At 38.8% G+C, this 23,097-nt stretch overlaps 1 protein-coding gene across 5 annotated transcripts in view; it reads left to right on the top strand.

The window, feature by feature from the left end:
* LARGE1 (LARGE xylosyl- and glucuronyltransferase 1) overlaps nucleotides 1-23,097 on the top strand; it is a 275,262-nt gene that overhangs the window by 227,184 nt on the left and 24,981 nt on the right. For all 5 annotated transcript variants that reach the window (XM_051625695.1, XM_051625667.1, XM_051625687.1 and 2 more), the window contains exons 8-10: nucleotides 4,049-4,161; nucleotides 5,632-5,757; nucleotides 15,447-15,602. In XM_051625695.1, coding sequence (XP_051481655.1) covers nucleotides 4,049-4,161; nucleotides 5,632-5,757; nucleotides 15,447-15,602 — 395 coding nt within the window. The remainder of the gene's footprint in view (nucleotides 1-4,048; nucleotides 4,162-5,631; nucleotides 5,758-15,446; nucleotides 15,603-23,097) is intronic.

Raw genomic sequence — 23,097 nt, 5'->3', positions numbered from 1 at the left:
GAAGCATCTACTGACACCATTGCTCAGTCAAAACATTGGAGCATCAAATATTTGCTTTGGATTGGCTAAAAAATGGGAAAAGGACAAAAAAAATCACGTCACCCCCAGAGATTTTTTTTGACCCACAATGAAACATTTCCTTTTCAAGTCTTTTAATAAGAAACTTCAGGTCTTGTAATAAAAATCTCATCTTCAATAAGATTTTTCATTTGTATCAATTTTGAAGTGAAATATACTATTTTAGAATAACTTTTTTTTTTAAATGTGCCAAAAATAATACAGTATTTTGTAACTGAAATGTTTTGATCCAAATATGTTAATTTCAAATTTTTTTTCCCCCTGTTCTCTCCAATCTATTCACCCAATTATTTGGGGTTTTTTGTTGTTTTGGGGCTGGTGTTTATTTTGTGTGTCCTGAAATTACATTTTTGAGAAACTCTTTTGTTTGTTTGCTTTCCTGTTTGCTTGTTTGTTTGAGCAATTCAGAATCTGTCAGATTACAGTAGTCCAAGCAAAGACTCGTCAAGGAGGGGGAGAAAATGCCATTCAGGTAAAAACTAGACTGGAACATGTTCTATAGGTTTAGTAATAAAGCATTCTTTTTCCAAGAGCTCTTTGAAATATTTGCATCTCTGTATATGCCTGAACTATTTCCTCAGAATAAGGAAAATAGGGTGTTCTGTGGCAGATCATACTTTTTTTAATACTCATAAGACATTTGGGTTGCCACTTTTCTCTTTTTGTTTATTTGCTGCCAAGCTTTCCCTTTTTTGTTCTTAGGTAGGTTAAGGAAGGAAAATGCTTCTCTCATCAAAAGATGAGAAGTCCCACTGCCTGGGGCCAGATGTTCATAAAATATTCCTTTGATTTTTTTAAATATTTTTTTTTCTCCTCCAGTCTCTTCCTCCCCCAGCACAGCAGCTGAGAGTAAGTCCCTTTTCCCCCTGTGTTCAGCTGTATGTCAGGTTGAATTTAGCCTGAGAATTCAGTCAGTTTGACTCAAAGGGAAGGGACTTCCCAGGCAAATATTTCCCTTATTACAGAAGCTTTGCCTGCAAACTAATTGCACAGATTGGAGTTAGTTCATTTGTTATGTTTCCTTTGGTAACAGAACAATGTAGAAGTAAAACTGAAGTTCACTGTTCCAAAGAAATGGTTATTTTCCCTCTGTGTGAACTGTTTAAAAGTTCCCGACACACATGCTTTTGCTTTGCTTTTGCACTAGATAGCACTCATTAGGTGAATAGTATGAAGTTCTTCTCGTAGTAGAAATCTCTTATTCTCACTAATGAATGAGTAAATATTTAAACTTACTGTAAATATTTTGCAGTAGGTATTTCTACAGCAGCAGTAAATTAAGAGTTCTACATTGCAAGAAGCCCTGAACAGAGTCTGTACGAAGGTGTTAAACACAAGTCTTTAGGTGAATTAAAGTAGAAATCACATTGATATTAGTCTTGATCGTGGAACATGAAAAGCTTGTGAATATTTTCAATAGCCATGATTGCATTGTTATTTAATACAACCTTTCTCACATATATTCCAGTTTTCCCACCCCATCTGCCTCTTTTACTCTTAGCTATTACCATGATAGCCCCCTCAGGACAGCATAATCTCTTTAGCTGCTATGCCATAATCTGCTGCTAGCATAGAGTGGAAGATTTTAAAAAAAGGAGAATACTGCACATATTGAAACAATTCCCCTTTTCCTCCTCAGACTGGAGGCTTAAAGAAATTAAGAAAAAATGTTTTATTGTCTATAAATTTTAAATAACATGAGTTAACTGAATCTTACAATTAGTCTCTATGGTTCTTAATAAAGAATCTCCTCTGTTGTATTTCACTATTGCAACAAAGCTGACAGTTCTTGCCAGCTGGAAAAAATCCACTGCTAGAGAGGAGCTTATCCTACCCTGTTTATTGCTGCAGCACAAGGAATCTGCTTCACATCGAACTAGAATTTCAGACAATTCACAATGGCTCTCTTAGAAGCTGATGCACTCACACTACACATTTCAAATAGGCTTCATTTATGCTGGAGAGAAGACAATCACACTGGCAGAAGTACATTGCAGCATGTTGTGACCCCTTTCCAATCCAAGAGCTGAATGTGGAGAGGTTGATTGAAGATGAAAGGGGATCCCTCCAGTAGAGGATCCAGCATCGTTGGGTACCAGATGAACTGAAATGGAAAACAGAACTAAAATAGGCCACAAAGTTCTCTGCCAGAAGAGATTTTATGTTTATTCATGGCAGTGCCAGTTTTTACTAGAAAGAAATTTGCCATGTCATAGAAACTGAAGATAGAAATTACCTGAAACCTCCTTTGTTCTGTCCCAACCATTGCAGAATTGTTCCAGGTATATTTGCTAATCTTTGTGTAGTCTAGTTTTTAAAGACTTGTGAAATAAAGGATTTCATCTGCCATTTTAAGGTTATTTCACCACAACAGTTTTATGAGAATATTTCTTAAGTATTCAGACTATATTTTCTTTCTTATTCTCATTACTTTTAGCTTATCATCTTAGGCTCCCTCGGGCTGCTTTTCCAACTCCCTTTCTTTTGCCATTTCATATTCTTCTGTGTAGCTGTTATGTTTCTCTACAGTCACCATGATTTTTTATATATATATATATATTTAAGACTTCTTCTTTAATGTCACTTGCAGATGTCATTACTATTCTGTTCACTTCTCCCTTCTACTAATGAAGATGTGAAACAACACAGAACTTATCATTGCTGTTACAAGCTATTTCCTGTCAGCCTGTTGGGCTGCTGTTCATCAGTACTCTTCCTTTGTGGTCCTTCAGTTTGCATTCATTCCTCATGACAGTGCTCTTATCTAAGTCTTTCCAAATTAATTTTTCAGGTGAAGTTTTCTGAGACACTGTAGGAAAGGTTTTGCTGATGCTTTACTCTAGCTTCATTGCTTCTGCTGTTTTCCCTTCCTCTACACTAGGGATTTTGTCCAGACAAAAAAAAACCTGAGGAATAACAATTCATGTTGAAATACCTCTTTTCTCAATTTGAGTGTAACTTTCTGATCTGAGCATCCTGCTCTGTGAACATTGCCTGCTTTAATGGTGGGCACCTTCACAAGTTAGGTTGTAACAAGAAATGTTTCATGGATTTTGATCAGGTTTGTCAAGTCATTAACTTCTCACTAGATGGAATAAGGACTGCGGTTTCATCTTACAGAATTTGTGTATTACATCCTATGTGGTAAGTATTAAGGGCCAAATATGACCCCACACACTGTAACTAAAATGTTTTATATGAGTGACAAAATTATTTTTGTCTCAACATAATCTTGATTTCAGGCCAGGTAGAAATTCATTTAAATAGTGGGATTTGGGAAGAAGCAGATCTCTGATCCCTGTGAAGATGGCAGAAAGGGAGTCAGACTAGACAAATCAAGATTGTGTCTAGCCTTTCCCTAGTAGACAGTGACTTGACAGGATATTCTCTTGGAGCCTTAAGCTTTTCAGAGTCAGGAGTGAAAAGGGTCCATTCTGTGTGTTAGGAGATTCCTTATTTCTTTATTTAGGATATTCTTGAATTCTCTTTGGAATGATAATGACCTTTAAATGGAATTAAGGTTCATCACATGAATCACATGTATTGGTTCATATGGTAAGGAATAATCGCAATGCTAATCACGGCATAATGAAGTCAAGCTTCATTATTTAAGGAGACTGCTAGAAATACAGCATCCTTCTCTTGCTTCTCTTCTTCCCAGCTTCACTCCTCTTTGGCTATTTGAGCCTTCTTGCAAGCCTTTTTAACCTAGCATTCATCTGTATGCCAGCTCTCCACTTCTCTGCAGCCTCAGGGGCTCAGGAAAACTTTCTTTTAGTGGCATCTTGAAACCTGAAGCTTCTTTTGGTCAACCTCTCATGTTAGCACAGGGTAAGGACTGTAGTTTCTACTGATAAATCTCAGCTCATGTGCTTGTTTTAGAAGCTGAGTCAGCACATAGGCAGGATGGACCTTGACTGGCGTGTGACATCATGGCTTCTCTTGTTTTCTGTACTGTGTTTTCCTTCAGGGGTTATCTTGCTGCTTCTTGATAAGTTACGGAAGATGAAATGGGAGCAGATGTGGAGACTCACAGCAGAGCGGGAGTTGATGAGCATGTTATCCACTTCACTGGCTGACCAGGTGAGCAGGACATTCTAGATAAGTGGCACAGCCACCACTCCATGGATTGAGGAAGGTAAAAGGGGGAAAGGGAAAGGGGATAAGGTGTGGGAAAAGGCAGAGGAAAGATATTGTACCTATGGTCACCATTTGTTAATCATTCTGGGGAAATGTGGAAGAAAGGAATGGAGATTTACTCATGAGGTTTCTCTTACTCCACTGACATTTCTGCCTCCTCTGCACACGATTCATAAGATAGACAAATGGGGTTTTCAAGCTTTAATTTTCTGTCTCCCTTTCTGTAACATACATCTCTCCAGACACCAGAACTCCAAATATACTGGGTTTTTTTCCTGCTCGTTATTGTCCAAGCAGACTTTAGTTTTAAGAATCTCCAGGTATTTCTTCACTGTTTCTAGCAGATGAGTCTCAGCAGTCTTTTAATGTACGCCTTGCCACAACACCCCTATGAAGACAAAAGCTCTGCTGGCTCCCTGCCACAGATGGGAGACTGAGGCCAAAAGAAGAGATAGTGTGACTATACACAGAAATTCATATTTACTCTTTGTGCTTCCTGCCAGCTCTTAGTTTTAAATCCAGAAACCCTGTTAATGTAGTACTGGACCTGAACCAATACGTCTTCCTCAACAGCTTGAGTGTATTAACTCAATACAGCATGATATTTAGGTATTTCTACTCCTTCTGAGCTACATCTGGCTTATGACCAGTCACCACTAAGGAAGCATGCTGCTAAGTGTGCATGTGGAGACATGCACTTTTATACAGTATTCTTGCAGATTGATCCATATCTACTCAAGTTCATTAAAATTATTCTTGTAATTTCACTGTGTTTTCAATCAGATCCTGAGTTGCTGTCTAGTACCTGCATAGGGCAGAAATTTTGTGCAGTGGACCAAGGTTGCTTATGTCTTACCCTAATACCTTAACCTGAAGCTTGTTACTTACTTTTCCCAACTGGATGGCCACGTAAAGGCAGAACACTACATGCTTTTTCCATGAAATACTTATAATAATTGCTACAACAACAAAGTGCTAGCTAAAATCCCACATAGTAATTGACCTTGAAGCAGTGAAACTGCCGGATCACTTTCATCCCTTTTATTGAGATGTGGTGCAGTACTTACTAAGAGCTGGCAGTTTGTCATTTACTGCATATTACTCTCTCTGGTGACTAGAAGAGGAACCACATCTCTTGCCTGCAGTACAAGAAACATTTTTTGAAAACTTAGCTAGAGTCCATTTGCTCTGTGTATCAAGAGAGCTTGCTCCTCTAGCTCAGATTTACATGTCACCCCTTAGATTGAAAGCACCTTCCTTGGCAACAGAATTACGAGGCAAGGTTTGCAGAGTTCAGCTCGCATAAACCATTTGAATTTCTCCCTGTGAAGTGGAGGACAGTCAGCTCAGGGAGGGTGCGGTCACCTGCGGTAGAACCATGTACCCAACTGTTCCTCTGGTTTTGTTTGCTAGGATATCTTCAATGCGGTCATCAAACAAAACCCCTTCCTTGTGTACCAGCTTCCCTGTTTCTGGAATGTGCAGCTGTCTGATCACACCCGTTCCGAGCAGTGCTACAGAGATGTGTCTGACCTGAAGGTATGTTTCACAGGAGGTTGGATGGGTGGTATATTTTGGGACAGAGAACTCAGGACTCCACTCTAACAGATAAAGTCCCTTAAGAAGGGGGGAAACTAACATGTACAGTTCATGAGGACACTAAGCAGGGGAAGCAAATACAACTTTGGCACTGTGCATTTGGACTGCTAGAAAAGCCAGAGATGGATGGTGCTTTGGGGTTTGGCAAGGTGTCAGAGAAGTGCTTCTCCTTCTTACATTCTGTATCTGTTGCATATGCCACTGCACCTTACAGCTGAGTTCCTCTTGCTGTCCCAGTTCTTAGGTCTTCCTAGCCAAAGAATACAAAACCTTTTTTTTTTTTTTACCTTTTTTTTTTTTTCTTTTTGATACTGAGTAAGTTTGGAACTGTTTAGTCAACATCATTTAATAGAGTGAAATTCACAAAGAGGGTTGGGCGGACACTAGCTGGAAATACATCAGTGAAAATTTAAAGACCTTGCACACTTCATATTTAGCCTTTGCATATACTTAACCCAGCCACACTGTCACTCATTTTTCCAGGATTTACCCTAGAAAAAAAGACTGAGTACAAACCTATTATTTTAATAAAATGAAGCTATAGTATCAGTTTAATAGCACATTTTTCACTATTGTCAAGTGCAATATAAAAGCAGGATGGATTTGGACAGATATGGGTAAATTAACATCAATTGTGCTGGTCCTTTTTGAAAGGCCAGACTCAAATGTAGCATGCAGAGAGTTCAGAACTGAAGCTGATTGAGCTTCTACCAGGTATAGAATAAGACTGGCTGGCTGAACAGCAGTAGCTAGATTAAATCAGAGCAAGACTAGTGGCATCAGAACACAGTAAATATTAGGTAGTTTTTGGTGATGCATTTTAAAATTCAGTTAAGGTTCATATACTTAATATATGTTTTGAGAATACTTTAGTAAATGAGGCTTCAAAACAAAACAAATAAACAAAACAAAACAAAAAAACCAAACCAAAACAAACCACAGAAGAGCTTGCAAGGGACCTCTGGAGACCATCCAAATTCCACTCAAAGCAGGACCAATTTAGATCAGGTTGCTCAGTGCCTTGTACAGTTGGGTGTCAATTCTCTGAAGACTGAGATTCCACAAGCTCCCTGGCCCCCCTGTTCCAGAGTTTGACCACCAATCCTTTGGGGGAGTATGTATCCTAAATCTAAGAAAATTTTCCCTTGTAACAATTTGTAGTTACAGCAGGAGTGTTCAACATTAACACCAGATACTGGATGAATATAGAAAATCAATCACCCTTCACACACTGATTAAAAAGCTTCACTTCCCAAAAGACAGAAGATCTACAACATGGGTTAACTGACCTGTCAAAGCTGGCCAGTATTGCTTGGATTTCATACATAAAGTATTCACAACTGACTCTTCCGTCGTGGTCCATAGAAGACAGTTTCTAAATTCAGATCAGTATACTGGTCAGTACACTGATCACTAAATTTTTGATGATAGAAGTTTGTAGGGCAAGATCAATGCAAGGACTTAAAAGCATCATGGTTTTATGCCTTTCAACAAAGTGCTGGTAGAGGTTTTAGTTCTGTGCTCGTGTTGCGAATAACGTATGATGGCGATTACAAGGCCTGAAACAAAAGGGAAGATGTAGTAGCAAGGAAAAACACATACATTTACATGAGAAAAAATATATTTAAGCTAATAACAGGATCTAGAGCTTGGGTGAATTGCCAAAACACAGTTTGAATCACCAGTAGATACTCTTAGATACCCATATGGGACTGGCAGATAAAACACAGACCTATGGGAGATAATACCCTTCTGGCAAGGCAGCTGATGGGCAGGCAGGATAATCCTAAGGTGCTCTCAGTGTTGCAGTACATCTGTATTTAGGCAACTGAACTGTGATCCCCATGACTGGTTTTGGAGACTTGGTTAAGCTCACCTCAGAGTAAACATCTGACATCTAGTCAGGCAAATCACTCTTTAGGCTCCAATGACTATATTGACTAATTTGTATGGGACATCTAGCTCATTTATAACATCTATAAGAAGTATCTTAAAAATAAATTTAATCCTTTCTTCATTGCCTATTAACATATTTATTTTTACACGCATAACTTAGGCTTGGCAGTTTATTACTAGATATTGTATCACACCATCATTTCCATTAAAGCATAGGCAATGAAGTCTAAGATATATAATATCCTGCACTGGCTTTCTGGTGTGAGATATTTAACTCAATGAGGGGTGCAGACATATAAGCAATTTCTTCAGCAGAACTGGATTTATTCACGCTGCTAAAATTATCCCCTAAATACTGAATCGGGGCTGAAATTCTTTGCTTTGAAAGAGAGGCCAGAGCCTTATCTAGTGCACATAAGTACCCTGGTTTCAGTAAAGCTCTTTCCATATGCAGCAGTTAAAGAACTGGCCCTCAGGCAGCACTGTTTAAAATTCTTCATACAATTTTAAAATAGCAGAAACCAATTAAAGTTGTGAATTTGCATTATGAAAATTAGCAAAATTCTAGTTCTGAAAAGAAACTGGCTCATTTGTTAAGAGGTCCTCTCAAAAAAGCAACAAATGTTAGCCCAACTTAGAAAATATATTCTTAAAATCATCAAAGTTAGTCAGTTCCATGGCATTTAATATAAATGGTATGACACACATATTTGGCACATCCTGTTTTTTGTGGAATAAGAAGTGAGGTAAAAGAAACCTCCAGGGTAGGAGGGAGAAAAAGACAGATCGTGAAGTTTGTACTGGAGGATTAAAAAGGATAGCATAGGAAAGAAGAAAATGCAGGGAGAGATTTAAATTCCAAGGTAAAGCTGGCCCAGTCAAGTATTCCTCAATCAAATCAGACTGCATTCCTCATGTCAGACTGAAAAGGCACTGATTTAATTCTGTCTGGCCTCAAAGTCCATGAGCCTTGACGATTTGTCATCTCTTCCACACAACATTGTGTCAGATAAACTCAGCCCCCTGGTGCTGGCTGCTGTTCAGGTGTCAGTGAGTGTGTGTGTAGATACATACACGCTTCTTTGCTGCTTTGTTCACGTTCCTGCAAATATAGGATGACCAGCATACTTTTTGCAGGCCTGTGGGGCACTTGAATATTCCATATTGCCTGAAGAGGATTCTAATAACTTTTTTCTATTTACAGTCCGCATTAAGTTGTATCTCTATCCATTTTATTGATTTTTATTTGGGTTTTTTTTACTGTCTTATGCTAGAGAAGGTCAGATGTTTGACTACTGCTGAACTCTACTTCCTTCCAGCATATACAAACTTTGAAGGATCTCCATATGGGAGTCTATTAGAATTGGCATAAGAAGAATAGAAATATTTACAACCTACTTCTGCATTGTTAGTAATCACTAATTTTATATCCATCTAAAGCAACACCAAAAAAAGACTACTTTGTCATTTTTATTTATCCAAATATGTACTTGCTTCCTTTGGCATGCTATGTAGTGCTAGAGGCCACACTAGGCACAAGTAGGTTGAAGTCTGTGGGCTTTGTTCTGTTCTCCATGGCACACGGAACCAAAACTTAAGTAAGCAATTATATTTACAGAAATCTTCCTTTCCCCACCCCGAGGGTACCTGCATTAAGGATGTTTTACATCAGTCAAAAATGTCTTGAAATATTAGTAGAAAACAAGAGTGGGCTAAGAGGAAGCAGATGCCCTTTAATTCTTTTTGCCAAGGGAACCAACTGCAGTCTCTAAAGGTCAGAGGTGTATTTTTGCATGGCATTTGTTGCACCTTGGAGAAACACTCAGGAATTGTTACTGAAGACTGGCAAAAATATGTGGAAGGGTTAGCAGTCATTCTGTGTAGGCATCTACTTTCTGTCATGCTTATCTCTGCTCCTCACATGGTCCCTGGTAGACTGCAGTGTCAGTGGACAAGTGTGTGTGCTGCAGGACCATTCCTTGCTGAGCTTTGAAGCCTGTGAGGATCTGTCTGGAACTGAAGTTCCTTTATGCATTACTTTTTCTGGGTTGGGTCATGTGTTTGCTTTCTTTTTTGGTTAATAATTTGTTCCTGTCTGTAAGGAAAACTCGATTACTATGATTTGGCACAAACGAAACAGCAAGAATGACAATGAATCAGGACCTCATTGAATGAGTCAGTCATGAAGAGAAGTCTGGTTGCCAAGGATACAGATGCTATTTACACACAGAGAATCTGGTAATTCGCAAACAAAAAAAATCAGATGCTGGACTCTTCGATGAGAATATATCAAATTATTAGAATTTACTCCCCACCCCAAAATGGAAGAATTATTTAAATCCTGTTGATGGCTTTTCCAACTGGTTTTGAACACACCCATTAATAAATTAGCAGGTATATAAATAATTCACCTCATTAATTCCCCATTCTGAAACTGTGTTACATGATTCACTGTGTCCTCCCTGGGAATGTCCTCTACACCAGAACAACTTTATGAGATCGCTTACAAAAGCTTAAACAGCTTCTTGCCCATAACCCAAACACATCCTTTCACATCTGCCTCGAACTTGACTTATTGCACTTCTTTCTATTCCAATCCCTGAGCTGTCTGAGCACCACAGCACTCATCTTCAGCAGCTCTGCCATTCTGCTGCCTTTCACCTTTTAAAGTCAACCAAGGAAGTGCTATGCTGGGAAGTGTAAGGACTCAAAAGGGTTAAAGATAGAGCTCTCCCTTAAATGAAGATTGCAGTCAGTAAAGTGCTTCCACTCTGCCAAAAAGGCAGCACTGCAGAATTATAGAGGTGTCTTTAGGGGTGGGGTTTTTTTCAGTCAGAAAGTCTCTCATTAAACAGGAGTTGAAGGGCGAGCTGAAAGTCCTTTTGAGGAAAAACTGAGAATTTTTATGAAAACTACAAGACAGGGACAGTCTGTCCACTTAATGCCATAAAGGATAGACAGTAAGCTTGGGGGTAAAGTAATTCCTGGGACCATGGGCACCAGATCAGGCAGGGCAGAGATTTGAATTCCTCATCCAAAAGCAGTTCCTAGACCTCTGGGTTGCTGGCTACTCCAATGTGAGTCTCTTCCACTTATGTAGTTCAGAAATAACACTCTGAAATGTCCCTGATGACAGTTTTGAGAAGTATTTGATCCTTTCTGAGGAAATTGGTTCTTTTATTAAACCATTCATTTCTGATAAAACACAATTTAAGAATAAAGTTTCCGGACATCTCTAAATGAGGCATAAGTTACACATGTGGTGCTTGTTTGCAGTGTGACTTGGGGCATATTTAAACTTTTTGGTAACCTGAAAAAAAGCCCTTTGAGATGGCATTAAAGTGGCATATTTAGGTGACTTTACTGTGCAGATTAGCTGAACATTTAGCTCTTCTTGATGTTGGTGGGAACTGTCTGGTTGCCTAAGCAAAGAGTCTAGTTTTTAAACAGGAAAGCTTCCCATCTACAAAATACCCCTTTTACCTATTTACCTAAATTGTGAAGTGCTCATGGGCTTCATTTAGAATATCTGTTCAGTGCTTTTCAAAATTGAGCTTCTTTAGGCTTAAATTTAAGTTTAATTTATTCTCACTTTTTACTCCTCCAGCCTGGAAAGTAGGTATGTAGCATACAGAATACAGCATACAGAATATGCTGTATTCTCTGACTTTCTAAGAGCTGAAGCAGAGTGAGAAATTACCAAGATGTGTCTTTGCATAAAAAAATGGAAGAGGTTGTAGTTAAAGAAACATTTGTCCATGTATTTCCTTTGGAGAGAGAAGATGAATCGAGGGAGAACACATGAAAGTACTTGTAGAAATAATGTCGTGTTGAAACTTAATGCTTAGTGGTTTGAACATCAGATTCAAAATATTTAATCTACCCAGAGAGGACAATGCAGCTGGCAACCTAAGGAGATTTGCCAAGATTTTTTGTTTTGGTGTATTTCCATGCAGATAACTGACCTTAGAGCCCTGTCCTACACTCCACCAGCATATAACATCCTCTATTACCTTCCATCTGTGATCCTGTTGCCAGTCTATGAAGCTCCAACTATGTCATCATTTGAGTGCTTTGATACAGATCCTGGTGAATAAATGGGAACTATTGGCGCAGTTAGGCTGTTTCACTAGATCACAAATGTGTGGAAGTCTTCCAGGAGGCTGGCTGATCATAATCAGTGAGTGGTAATGGTTGCTGATTAGCTAAGATGGTATTAACAGAAATGTAGATAGTGCCAAGTTGTTTAATGACAACTAACCAAGTGTTAAATAGATGTGGAATTTTACGTTCTGATCTTTCAGTACTTAAATTGCTAAATGAAGATTAAGGAGTGTATTTTTTTTAGTTCTCAGGAAGCCTTGATCAAGAGTGGGAAGAATCCATGGGGCAGTCTGAAGGCTAGCACTGTTCCTGAGGTGTCCACCTAGATAATTTTATATATTCTAGCTTCAATTTCCTTTGTATATCAACAGAGCTTTGGAATAGCTTAGAAACTAGAAAGGAAAATAGAAAAATAAATAAACAGAGTATTATGGTGCTATCCAGTCTTGGAAAGGGGATGTTGTAGTAAGGAGATTTTTAGTATCTAGATTCACTTTCTCTTTTTAATGTTGAGTTAACACTTGCTCAGTCTGCAAATAAAGTGGATTCTAAGTTTGACTATTTTTTCGTCTGATTTCCCTGTAGTCTCTTTCTAACTGATTTTTTTTTTTCTCCCATCAATTCACTGTTGCCTGCAATAATGTTTCTAACAAAGTGACCGTAGTTTTACCCGTGCATCCTGTTGTCTTCAGTGTGTACTTCACCAGTGCTTGTGACACACTATGCAAGGATGTCTTGGCCTGTGGCTGGTGGTGCAATAGACAAATCAGACAGCTGTAGTCAGAACTTAAGTGGAATCTGTGGATTGACAGCAAAAAAATAATATGCTCTTTAGATGTAGTGTTATATGTCAGTGGTTAAGAGTCTTGTTGCTTTTTGAAACCTGCTGTTGTTTTTTATGCTTTCATATATCACATACTTTTGTACTAATCATGTTAAATTTGAAAAGCAGCCTGCTTTTTCACTAGACCTGTTTTGTTGTTTTCCTACCTCAGGTTATCCAGATGGTTGCATATTTCCTTGATGTTCTGTAGCTGCATTGGACTGTGTTGTCTTTCTCGATTAATAAATCAGCTTTTCTGGACAGTCATCAGCTCCATTCAGCTTTCTTCAGTTCACTCCAGGCTACCCTGACATCTGTATGCATGCAGCATCCTGATGTGTTTCAAATCTGATCAGAGCTGAACCACCAAGCTAGGCCCTTGACACTTACCAGCTTTTACACGCACAACAGATTTTGAAGCACGGGAGCAAAGAGCTTCTGTGCTGACAGCTGCAGTGGTCTGGCTTTGACATCATCCCCCACTCAACTGGGTGGAGGCACCACCACCAGTACTTGGCTGTGATGTGACATAGTAGATGGTGACGGGAAATGCCTGCAGCACCAGGGAGCCTGTCCTATAAAAGTTACAAAGTTGATCACCATTAGCCATTTCTGGGCTCATGGTGCCCAGGGTGAGCGGTCAGAGTGCTCAGCGGGGGGATAGGGTGCTTGTGAAGACATCCAAAAGGAAACTCGCATGAAGTGTAGGAGTAGTAGGGAGAACACACAGATGTTTCTTAGCAAGTATTTTTTGTCCCATTCGCCAGCTTCTCGGCTTTTTTTGATCCACTCTTAAAAAGTGCAAGTTACCAGCAGTTTCTGTTCTATGTCTGCCTGTAAAAATGTGTACTAGTACCCTGTAAAACTGTAGAGCAGCCCTTTGGGTTCCTTCAGCCCTATGCTTCTGTTGCGTGTGCCTGTTTCCCTGAGGCAGGATTGAATTGTGATTTTTTGCATGCATTTAATGCCATTTGCTGCACTTAAATACAATGGATGAAATATGTCAAGTTCTTTTCAAAGAAAAGAGATTTTGAAGATCCATTTTTCAGTGGAGGAAATCTGTCATCTTAAGTTTATGTCCTAACATACCTAAAATTCCTTTTGTTTCTGTGGTGTTCTGTATTTTCAGCATATGTTGCAGTAACATGTTATTGCACAGTTAAGCTACACTTCCAAGCATATGAACAAATGTAAAACCAGCAGAGAATGTAGCATTACTTGGGAAAAACATCTACTCTGAGTATTTCTGTCCAGATAATTTCCCAGATTTATTCTCAGATCTTGATTTGAAGTGTTCCTGTAACTGGAAAAAGTGATTTGCCCATTTCTGGGATGAACTTTTTTTCCCTACAGTTGCTTTTCTGTAACTGCATGTATGGTTTTCTGACATCCTAGTCACCTCAGCAGTGAAATCCCAGGAAGGGATAAAGCTTTGCCTATCAGGAGATATTTTCATTGGTATTGGGTATATAGAAGAGACTGCCATAGCTTTATAGCAATATAAATACTCAGAGATTGTGCTGTTTGCTGAAGTTAGTACAGGAAGAATTCAGGCTACGTCCTACTCTTTCCCTCCTCTAGTCCACTCATTCGACAGCAGACAGTGTAATTTCAGAGGGCTTCCTGATCCTGTGGAGTTGTGTTGCTGACGCCAAGGGTACTGCGCTCATCTGCTCTGGGCTCCTTCTGTTCTACGTGCTGCACTTGGGCTCTGAGTGTTCCTTCCCACTAATACAAGGTTCAGAGCAAAGCTTACCCTGTGACCAGCTCAGCAGCTGGTGTTGCAGCTCTGTGGCTGTGTGCAAGTGACACAATGCCTTCACACAATTAACTTAATGGATTCAGAGAACCTCCAGAACTCCTAGCTTGGAAATATTCTGAAGGGAGAATTTATTCTTTTTTTAATCTCTTTAGAAATCACAGGAATAAAACTGAATACAAAGCATTTGATGTTTTTTTGTTTGGATTTTGGGGTTTTTTCTCATGCCTGAAATATAGCCTCTATAAAAGGAAATGATTCCTGCAAGCCAGTTTTTCCTTGGGGCCCCATTCTTGTTCACACTGGCAGCAGTGCAGAGTTGCCTTGATGCAAATGAGAATCAGGCCCTTTATGTCAGAGTTAGAGTTAAATCTAGGCTGATGTGAGAGTCTTCTCTCATTAGCAGAGGCTAAACACCTGCTAGAAGTTGGAATTCAAGGGGTGAAGCATTGTACTGCATCTCTGTGTTGTGTAGCGCAACTGAGATCAGTCTTGTTTAAATGAAGCAATGGCAAAAAGAAAGTCACATTAAATTCAGTCCTGTTTGAAGCCTGTAAATGGGTATAGGAATTAATTTCAAGCTTTTATTCTCAATACCTAACCAGAGAAGGGTCTGCCTGGTCTGAACCAGTGAATCAATTCCATTAGCTGAAACAGTCATGTGGAAATCTGAGATTAATGTTTAATACTTAGATCTCTGTGTCCCTTGTCCTGCCACCTTCGTCAAGAGAGAGTCCCTGACCAGTCAGGTCCATGATTAGAGTTGTGGCAGCCTTTATGAGATGCTGTATCATGAAGTAGAGCAGCACCCTACCTTAGGTTATCCTATGGAGGAGTTTCAAAGCACATCACCTGTAGAGTGTGCAGTTACTCGTGAAAGATGTGGTGAAGCATTCCTGATAAAAAGACAGAAGGAAGTCTGTGTAGTTTTGGGGTTGTTTTTTTTTGTTTTTAAGAGGACAACAAACTGAACACACATAAAAAGAGCAGATAAAGCAAAACTGTATTCTAACAGCAGGATGTGTTTTCTCTTTTATTCCCTCTGAGGTGATTCACTGGAACTCCCCAAAGAAGCTGCGGGTGAAAAACAAGCACGTGGAGTTTTTCCGCAACCTCTACCTGACGTTCCTGGAATATGATGGGAATTTACTGAGACGGGAACTCTTTGGCTGCCCCAGTGAGGCAGATGTTAACAGTGAAAATGTAAGTGATTGACAGTTTTAAGGGTGATTCATACAATGTACAGGCTACGTGAAGACTTGGAGAGTTGGTGGTGCAGGTAGTGCAGTGCAGAGGGACTCAGGAGAATTAAAGTCACTGCTGAGATTCTAGGAGTGACATTGTGCAAGTCATTTAATCTCTTTCTGCCTCAGTTCCTCCCCTGTAAAACCATTGCAATTAATCTTGCCTTTCCCCTGTTTCTGTTTTGTCTGGATTTTTTTAATACCTTGCTTCTTAAAGATCCCCAGAAAGGTAACATTAAAAACTGAAAGTAAGGATTTGGTCTCTTGATTCCATTAGGCAATCTTGCAAATCTCACACTTAGACCTAAAACTGTCCAAGGGAAGGGCTTGTTTCTTGCTGTGTGTTTGTTCAGCATACAGTGATGTCAGTTTTGGCTAGCAGATACTAATGCACAAGTAATAGAGAAAAAATGAAAATATCAAGACTGCTGGATTTAGGTCTATGAGGTTTTGCCTTGCTGCAAACTGTAGAATGAATAAATACGTCAAGGTACACATAAGCTGTGAGACTGCAAGTTTTTTTCTGCGCTGCCCTTAACCAAGCACAGCAGCATGTATAAAATCTGTAATCACAACCTTTCCTGTGAAGCAAATTCTTTGAAAATGGTTGAAATCAAGGGTGTTTACATACAGATGTTCTTCTGTGTGTGTTTGCCTAAAAACTGTTAACTGAAATGTTTATACACAGATGTATATAAACACCTTGTGTATAATGTGATCTCTGGAGATTTCTAGACAAAGTGTCAATTTTGGCTACAAAATCTGAAAGGAAATAAAAATGAACCTGTAACATTTTATGTTATCTTCAAGAAAAAAAAATCATTTCTAAAATATACAACTTTCTCTGTATAAAAATCAATAAAGCAAAGCCAATAACATGTGCACATTAGCAGTTAAGGGATAATTGGCAATCAGTGGCATCATTGAGGCTTGTAGTGTTCCCATTTGGTCTGTGGATAAAATGACCCCAGGAGATGCCATTCCCAACTTTGTTCTCTAGCAGTCAGAGGCTGGATAGATAACTCTTAGCCCAAAGCATGACTTCACAGAGACTTACTTGACCATCCCAATGTCTTCTAAAAGTACGGAACATTGAGAAACTGGAGATAAACATTAACTGGGAGAGCCTGAAGTAGGGATCAGAGAGAGAAAAAGCAAGTGGACAGTGAGAGCACATGGAAAAAGAAAATCCTCTGCAAAAATGAGAGGCTTTTAGACAATCAAGTGAACTGAATGTGATAAAAGACCACTAAGAATCTGATTGTCAGAGACATCAAAATGCAATAGACAGAGTAGAGGACAGGATAGGAAGAGAAAAGGGGAGTGAGATATTAAAAAAAAAAAAAAGTCAACAGAACAAAACACATCTTTATCATACTTTAAGAGTGCAGGTTAAAATTATACTGAATTCACAATATGTTGTGTGGGTTCAAAGAGTGTGAATGCAGTCACAGAATTGCTGCTATATTTTCCAGAGCTCTGTAAATCCTTAATAAATAGATTTATTCCTTACAACAAGTTGCTGGGGAGCAGTGCACAGTGAATGCAAATTCTCGCTGCTGAAAATGGCAGTCCTGAAAGTTTAAAATGGCTCATTTTACTGAACTTGTATCTAGTTGACAGACACTGGAAATGACTAACTGTTCAAGCCTGTTTCTTATTCAAGACAAGTAGAATGCAATATGGTATATGGTATGGCGTGTGTCTGAAAAAGAAATCCAACTCATTCTTCCATTTATAAATTGGAAAAAAAAAAATACTGGAGAAGAATGAGCTAGACATACAAAAAAACGTAAATCCTAACTTGCCAACACATACTTCAAATAGCTTAAGAGCAGTCACTTAGAAGAAGACATTGGTTTTTACTAGTTACCCCTAATGTAAGTGCCCCTCGAAACTTGACCATGTCCTTTTTGTTGTAGAACAGAAAAAGCAAGTTTCAGCTTTGAAGTTATGAGACCCTAAGTATAAGATTATCATGAAAAACACTCTTTCACTCACTCTGTCTGCTGCAGCACATACAGAATCACAAGTGTCCTATTAAAATAAAACTCATTCCCATGATGTATTGCAAGATAATCTTCAGATGCAGAGCATCATGTAAGGTGAGCAGGGAACCACTGTTTGTCATTCCTCCCAGTACAAGAAGTAGGGGGCATGAAGTGGAAATAGCAAGTAGCAGGTTTAAAACAAAGATAGACACTTCACCTACGATATAATGAAGCTTTGAGCAAGAGGTAATGTTGCCAGAAATATACGTATGCTCAGAAGTTAGTCAGAAAATCAGTCAGAAAGTCCTTGAATCACAAGTTGAGAACTAGGGGAGCATTCTGAGAAACCTATGCACTCGCCCTGTTTTTAACACTCCTCTCAGTGCAGCCAGCTCACAGCTGGAGACAGGATGCTGTGCTAGACAGACCTTCAATCTAACAAGGGGCAGTCATACATTTCCATTAGGATTCCTAAGCATACATATTCCACAAAAGGCTAGAATTTCTTCAAATTCATGTACAAAGTAGGAATTGCTATTTGATTTATCTTAATACCTATTATTTTTACTTTCTTCTCTGAATTGCAACTAGCAGCCCCAAAACACAATTGGACTTTATTATGCTAGGCATTGTATATAGGTAAAAGGTGCTCCTTCAGCTGCCTGTCCTTGTCTGTACTGTGGACCAGTGGAAAAAAATGTCAGAATAGTTCTCCTGGTTTTATAAGCAATATTACTTAAGCCTTAAATGTACCGTTGTGGAAGAAGCGGTGGTTTGTCACTGGCTGTATCAGAATCTACCCTTAAGCTCTTGTTCCAATATGCCAGCCATTGCTTCTCTACAGTTTAATATTTGTAATTATGTTTAGTTTAGAATGCAACCTGTGATTAAGGAATCCCATTTGTAATGCAAAAATTGGTAAAACGTGAAAAGGAAGCGTGGCAGTGAGTGCTGTTGGGCTGGTTCTGTAACTGTAAGGCCCCTTTACGCTCAGTACTCCTTCAGGGGTACTCAGTACCCCTTCCTCTCATCAATACTGAGATGGCCTTAACATGAATGTAAATTATGTATCTTCCCTTTTTAAGGACTCTTTACAGTGCCAGAGAGATGTAAAAGGGGCATTAGCTTAAAAGGTAATTAGACTTTACATTGATCTCTCTCACTTCTCGTCTGTGGGTGTGTGCACATGCATGTATGCTTAAATACATGTGTCTATATGAGTGCAGGATTCGTACTTTTGTTTTTTTAAAGTTTGGTGAGGAAGTATAATACCAGACTGAATTTTAAGATGTCTAAAGGTAGTCTTTGGATCTCATCTGCATTGTCCTGATCTAGTCAGTTGATGACCTTCAGCTGCACCAAACAGCACTGTCATTAGGTTCCAAAATGTTACAAATGGGAAAAAACAAAACAGATAGGGCTCTGAAACTGAAATATTGGAGTCAAAAAACTACAGACAAGGGTAATTTTTCTGTTTGTTTGTGTTTTTTTAAAATACTGATATGTATGTCTGTGTTTCATCCTTCCCTTGAAACATTCAAGCTGGAAGACCCTGTGTGTTGCAGGGCCTGGCTGTGGACAGGAGCTGCCACATGCTCCTTTCCATAGAGCAGTACTCTTAAGTCCCCTTTATTCAATATGTACTAAAATTATTGCACAGAGCAGACTCATCTCTTCAAATTGTTTTTACAATTACTCCTTTGCCTTTTGTGCAGATTCTGGATAGGAAATTCAGCATATGAACCAAATGTCTTGTAAACACAGCCATTGACTCAAGTGGCCTTTGGAACACATCCTTAGTCACTCCATCTTACTTATTCCATGCTATTTCCCCCTTCTCCTTTCTTTTTTTTTTTTGATGCAATGCAGAAGTTTTCAGGGAAACCCACAAAGGCAAAGCTCACAATAATCTCAAATCTGAATGCTTCCTGGTGCATTTTAATGCACATATCCAGCACTTCACTGTGAAGTGCCTACCATAAAGGCTAAAATATTTAAGTGGGATCATCTGTGTATCCGCCTATCTCTATAGTTGCCCTGTAACATAGATATTTTAAGCCTGATTTTAGCACAGACACACACTTAACCTTTTAGTATGTTCATAAAACTTCTTTCCTGCAGACAGCTTCTCACCAGGTACTTCGGCCAAAGCACTAAATCTGAAGGTTGAATGGGGTGTCCCGTATTAGTGAAGCCTGTGGCCTGATCCAAAGCTCAGATCAAGATCAGTGGGAAGTTTATTGCTCATTTCATTCAGTTTAAGAAAAGAGCAGTAGATTCCCATTAGAGAAGGCTTACAGAAAACACAGGGAAAAAATTGTCTGCCAGATTTTTGTGTTCTGATTTTCAAATCAACAATATAAAGAAGCAGTGTAAAAAGAAATCTAGTTTGCCCTCAAAACACTTGCTTAGGTGTATACTTTCTTACTGAATGTGGTTTTACTTATTTTCTGTGCAGAACCAACAATTCTTAATACTAGCAAATGGCTGTGCGTGCCAGATTGTGATATCCACCAGAAAAGCAGGAGATTCTAGCGATGTACCCCATGGTATAAACTCTACTAGCAAATTCAGCAATTTTTGAATGTCTTAAAATAGCATACAGAGGGAGCTTGTGAGTCACTGTCAGGGTGCTGAACTTGCAGTCAGACTGATGCTTTGAGTACCCTTTTCTCCTGCAGAATTTCAGAATACTGCATCGTTTGTAGCACTAGGTTTTAAAGTTACTGTTTTGTGTCTTTCTCTGGTAGTAACAGATAGTATATGGCATCTTTCAGGTGAAATTCTGACTTCCTCAGATGTGTTGTTTCTATTATTGTAACTTACTGGTATTAAATGCTGAGCTGGTAGCCCATCCCATTAGATGCCTGCAAGTTGCCATTATACCACTTTCAACTGTTTTTAATATTGCTAGATGGGGGTCAGGGTTTTTTTTCATGCTGGTATGCCTCATTTTTCTTTTTCTCTCGTTTTTTAAAGTGAAACATGGGGGAAACTTGGGGTGTTTGCCCACACCACAAGTTCTGCTTACCTCTTCATGGAAATACTACATACCTCAGAGAAAGAACTAACTTTTGAGCCAGGAACATGTCTTTGCCAACCTGCTGAGACTTGATACAAATGATAATGCTGAAAAATCATGGTTTGCACATCATCAGTATTGTTGTCTTTGACTTTAAGGAAGCTCAGATTACTGGAGACTCTTTGGAGTGTGTGTGGATACATCTAACCAGATTATCATATCCCAGTGACACAGCAGAGTTGAGCATGCTGCCAACAGGGGACCTGGACAAAGACTGGCATTTTCAGTGACTGTTTCTTCTGGTTGTTCCATGCCAAGTTATAACTGGACAGTAGAGCTGAGGGCAGGAAGCTGTTTGGTTACTGTTCTGAGGGATGTCCATTGCCCGTACTGATGTCCAGACAATATGGAGGAGAAAAAATCCAGATTCACATATAAAAAGGATGCAAGCTAGATCAAAGGCAGAAAGGAGAGTGTTAATTGAGACATAGGTTCTAAAGAGACAGTGAAGCAGGAAGAGGAAAGGACTATTGGGTGCCTCTAGGTATGTAGGGAGCTGGCAGACTACGTGAATAGGGACCCTAAGACTAGAAACAGGGCTGGGACTGACTTAGACCATGGAACTTGCCACACAAGAAGTAACAGGGCTAGGAACAATCTGGGGAAACAAAAGAAAGGAGATCAACCTGTCAAGGCACTGTGCAGCAAGAGAAGTCTGGGAACAGACGTCTAAGAGGGTTTGGCAGGGACCTGGGAAAAGGAGATGCAGAGGACTACATCCAGTACTGATCATGAGTCATGTGAAGTGCCAGGGAGAACCATGCACATCTGCAGGCTCAGAAAAAGTCTGTCAAGATAGAAACAAAATCCTGACTCTAAGAAATGCAGCAGAAAGAACAAGATTTTCCTTTCCTGGTAGCAGAAGGGATTCTCTGCTGTTCGCTGCTTCTCCTCCATCACCAACTTTGTGACTTGGTGAGTTTCACCATCAAAATACTGGGGCCTCTAAGAAATTGTCTCTCCTCCTCTTCCCCACCTAAGTCTCTGTATTGCAAAGCCATAATTTAGCCCCAAAAGTTACTCTGTAACTCATAATTAAGTATTTATATCCTCTTAGCTTGCAACCTGAATGTAATGTGATAATCATTCAGTGACTGCCTGGTTAATAGCTCCTGTGCAATTGTAAACTTCTAGCCTGGACATTTGCACATACAGCAGGATAGTAAGGTACCCCTAAAATGTGCTTTTCTATTGTTTTAACCGTTTAAATTTTAATAATCTACTTGATAATTCTATTAAGGGCATACTAATGTATCTTTTCAAGGAAGAAGCAGAAAGATACAATATTATTTTTAGTCATTGTTCTAAATATTTGGTTTCATTCAAATACTGCTTGAATGTGACTTGGAAAATAAAGTACAGGCTCAGCTGAATGATGAATTGTAAGGCAGAATGAATGAAACTCCAGGAAGACATAAAAGAAGTCATGATTTCTGTTCCACTGAAAGAGATCTTGATTTCAATAGAAGTTTTGCCTGAGTAAAGATTTGTCAGGATTCCAACTCTTATCTTTCTAAAAGCAGTCTTTCTTGAGGGATGTTTTAAGATCTGTGCAGAACAATATCACAGAAGAATGAGAGCACAATCCAAAACTCATTGAAATCAAAGGAGGTATTTCCATTATTCAAAAGAAGATTATAGAGTGATGTACAAGAAAATATCAGGAATTATTCCATCAGCCTTCACAGGAGAATATTCAGCTGTAAGCATTATTGTTGATGACAACCATTATGCCTACAGTTCCAAGAACAACAGCTCTTCTTCTTAACACAGTATTAGAAGAAGAAACATGTACCTTTTCCATTTGTTTTCCTTGAAGATGGTGAAGCTATTACTTTAAATCATTCTGAACAGAACACAAGAAAGAGATTTTAAAATCTAAATGAATGCCTATAATTTAATAATCTGTTTGTTGCATTAAATAGTTTTGAAGGGCACCGTGATTTCTATAAAAACTTCTAACTTTCCTAGAAAATATTTTTCTTCTTTACTGGTAAATAAGCAATCATAGTCTTATGGGATGCTTTTAAGAAATAAAATATAAAAAAAAAACCCATACCTTTATTAATATCCTACATTTTAGAGCAACACAAGCAAAACTCTATTTGACATATTAAGACCATATATAATTTTCATCTTCATTACATTTTGTAGTACATTTTACATCAGGTATGACTGATTTTTTCTTTTTAATGAATGCATTTTAAATAATCTAGCTAGACCTTTGACTTTAAAATAATATAGTTCAAGGATAGAATTGGTCAGCTGCACAGACATTTGGTCAGTTTTTCTCTTCCTTCTTTCACAAGAACTGAACTTTTATTTTGTTAAAGCTACATGTCTAAGTGACTTGAGATTAGACTCCTTTCAGATGCCTGTTT

This window comes from Apus apus, chromosome 1, assembly GCF_020740795.1.
Source record: "Apus apus isolate bApuApu2 chromosome 1, bApuApu2.pri.cur, whole genome shotgun sequence".
NCBI classification, from domain to species: domain Eukaryota; kingdom Metazoa; phylum Chordata; class Aves; order Apodiformes; family Apodidae; genus Apus; species Apus apus.
This window is presented reverse-complemented; position numbering and strand designations above follow the sequence as displayed.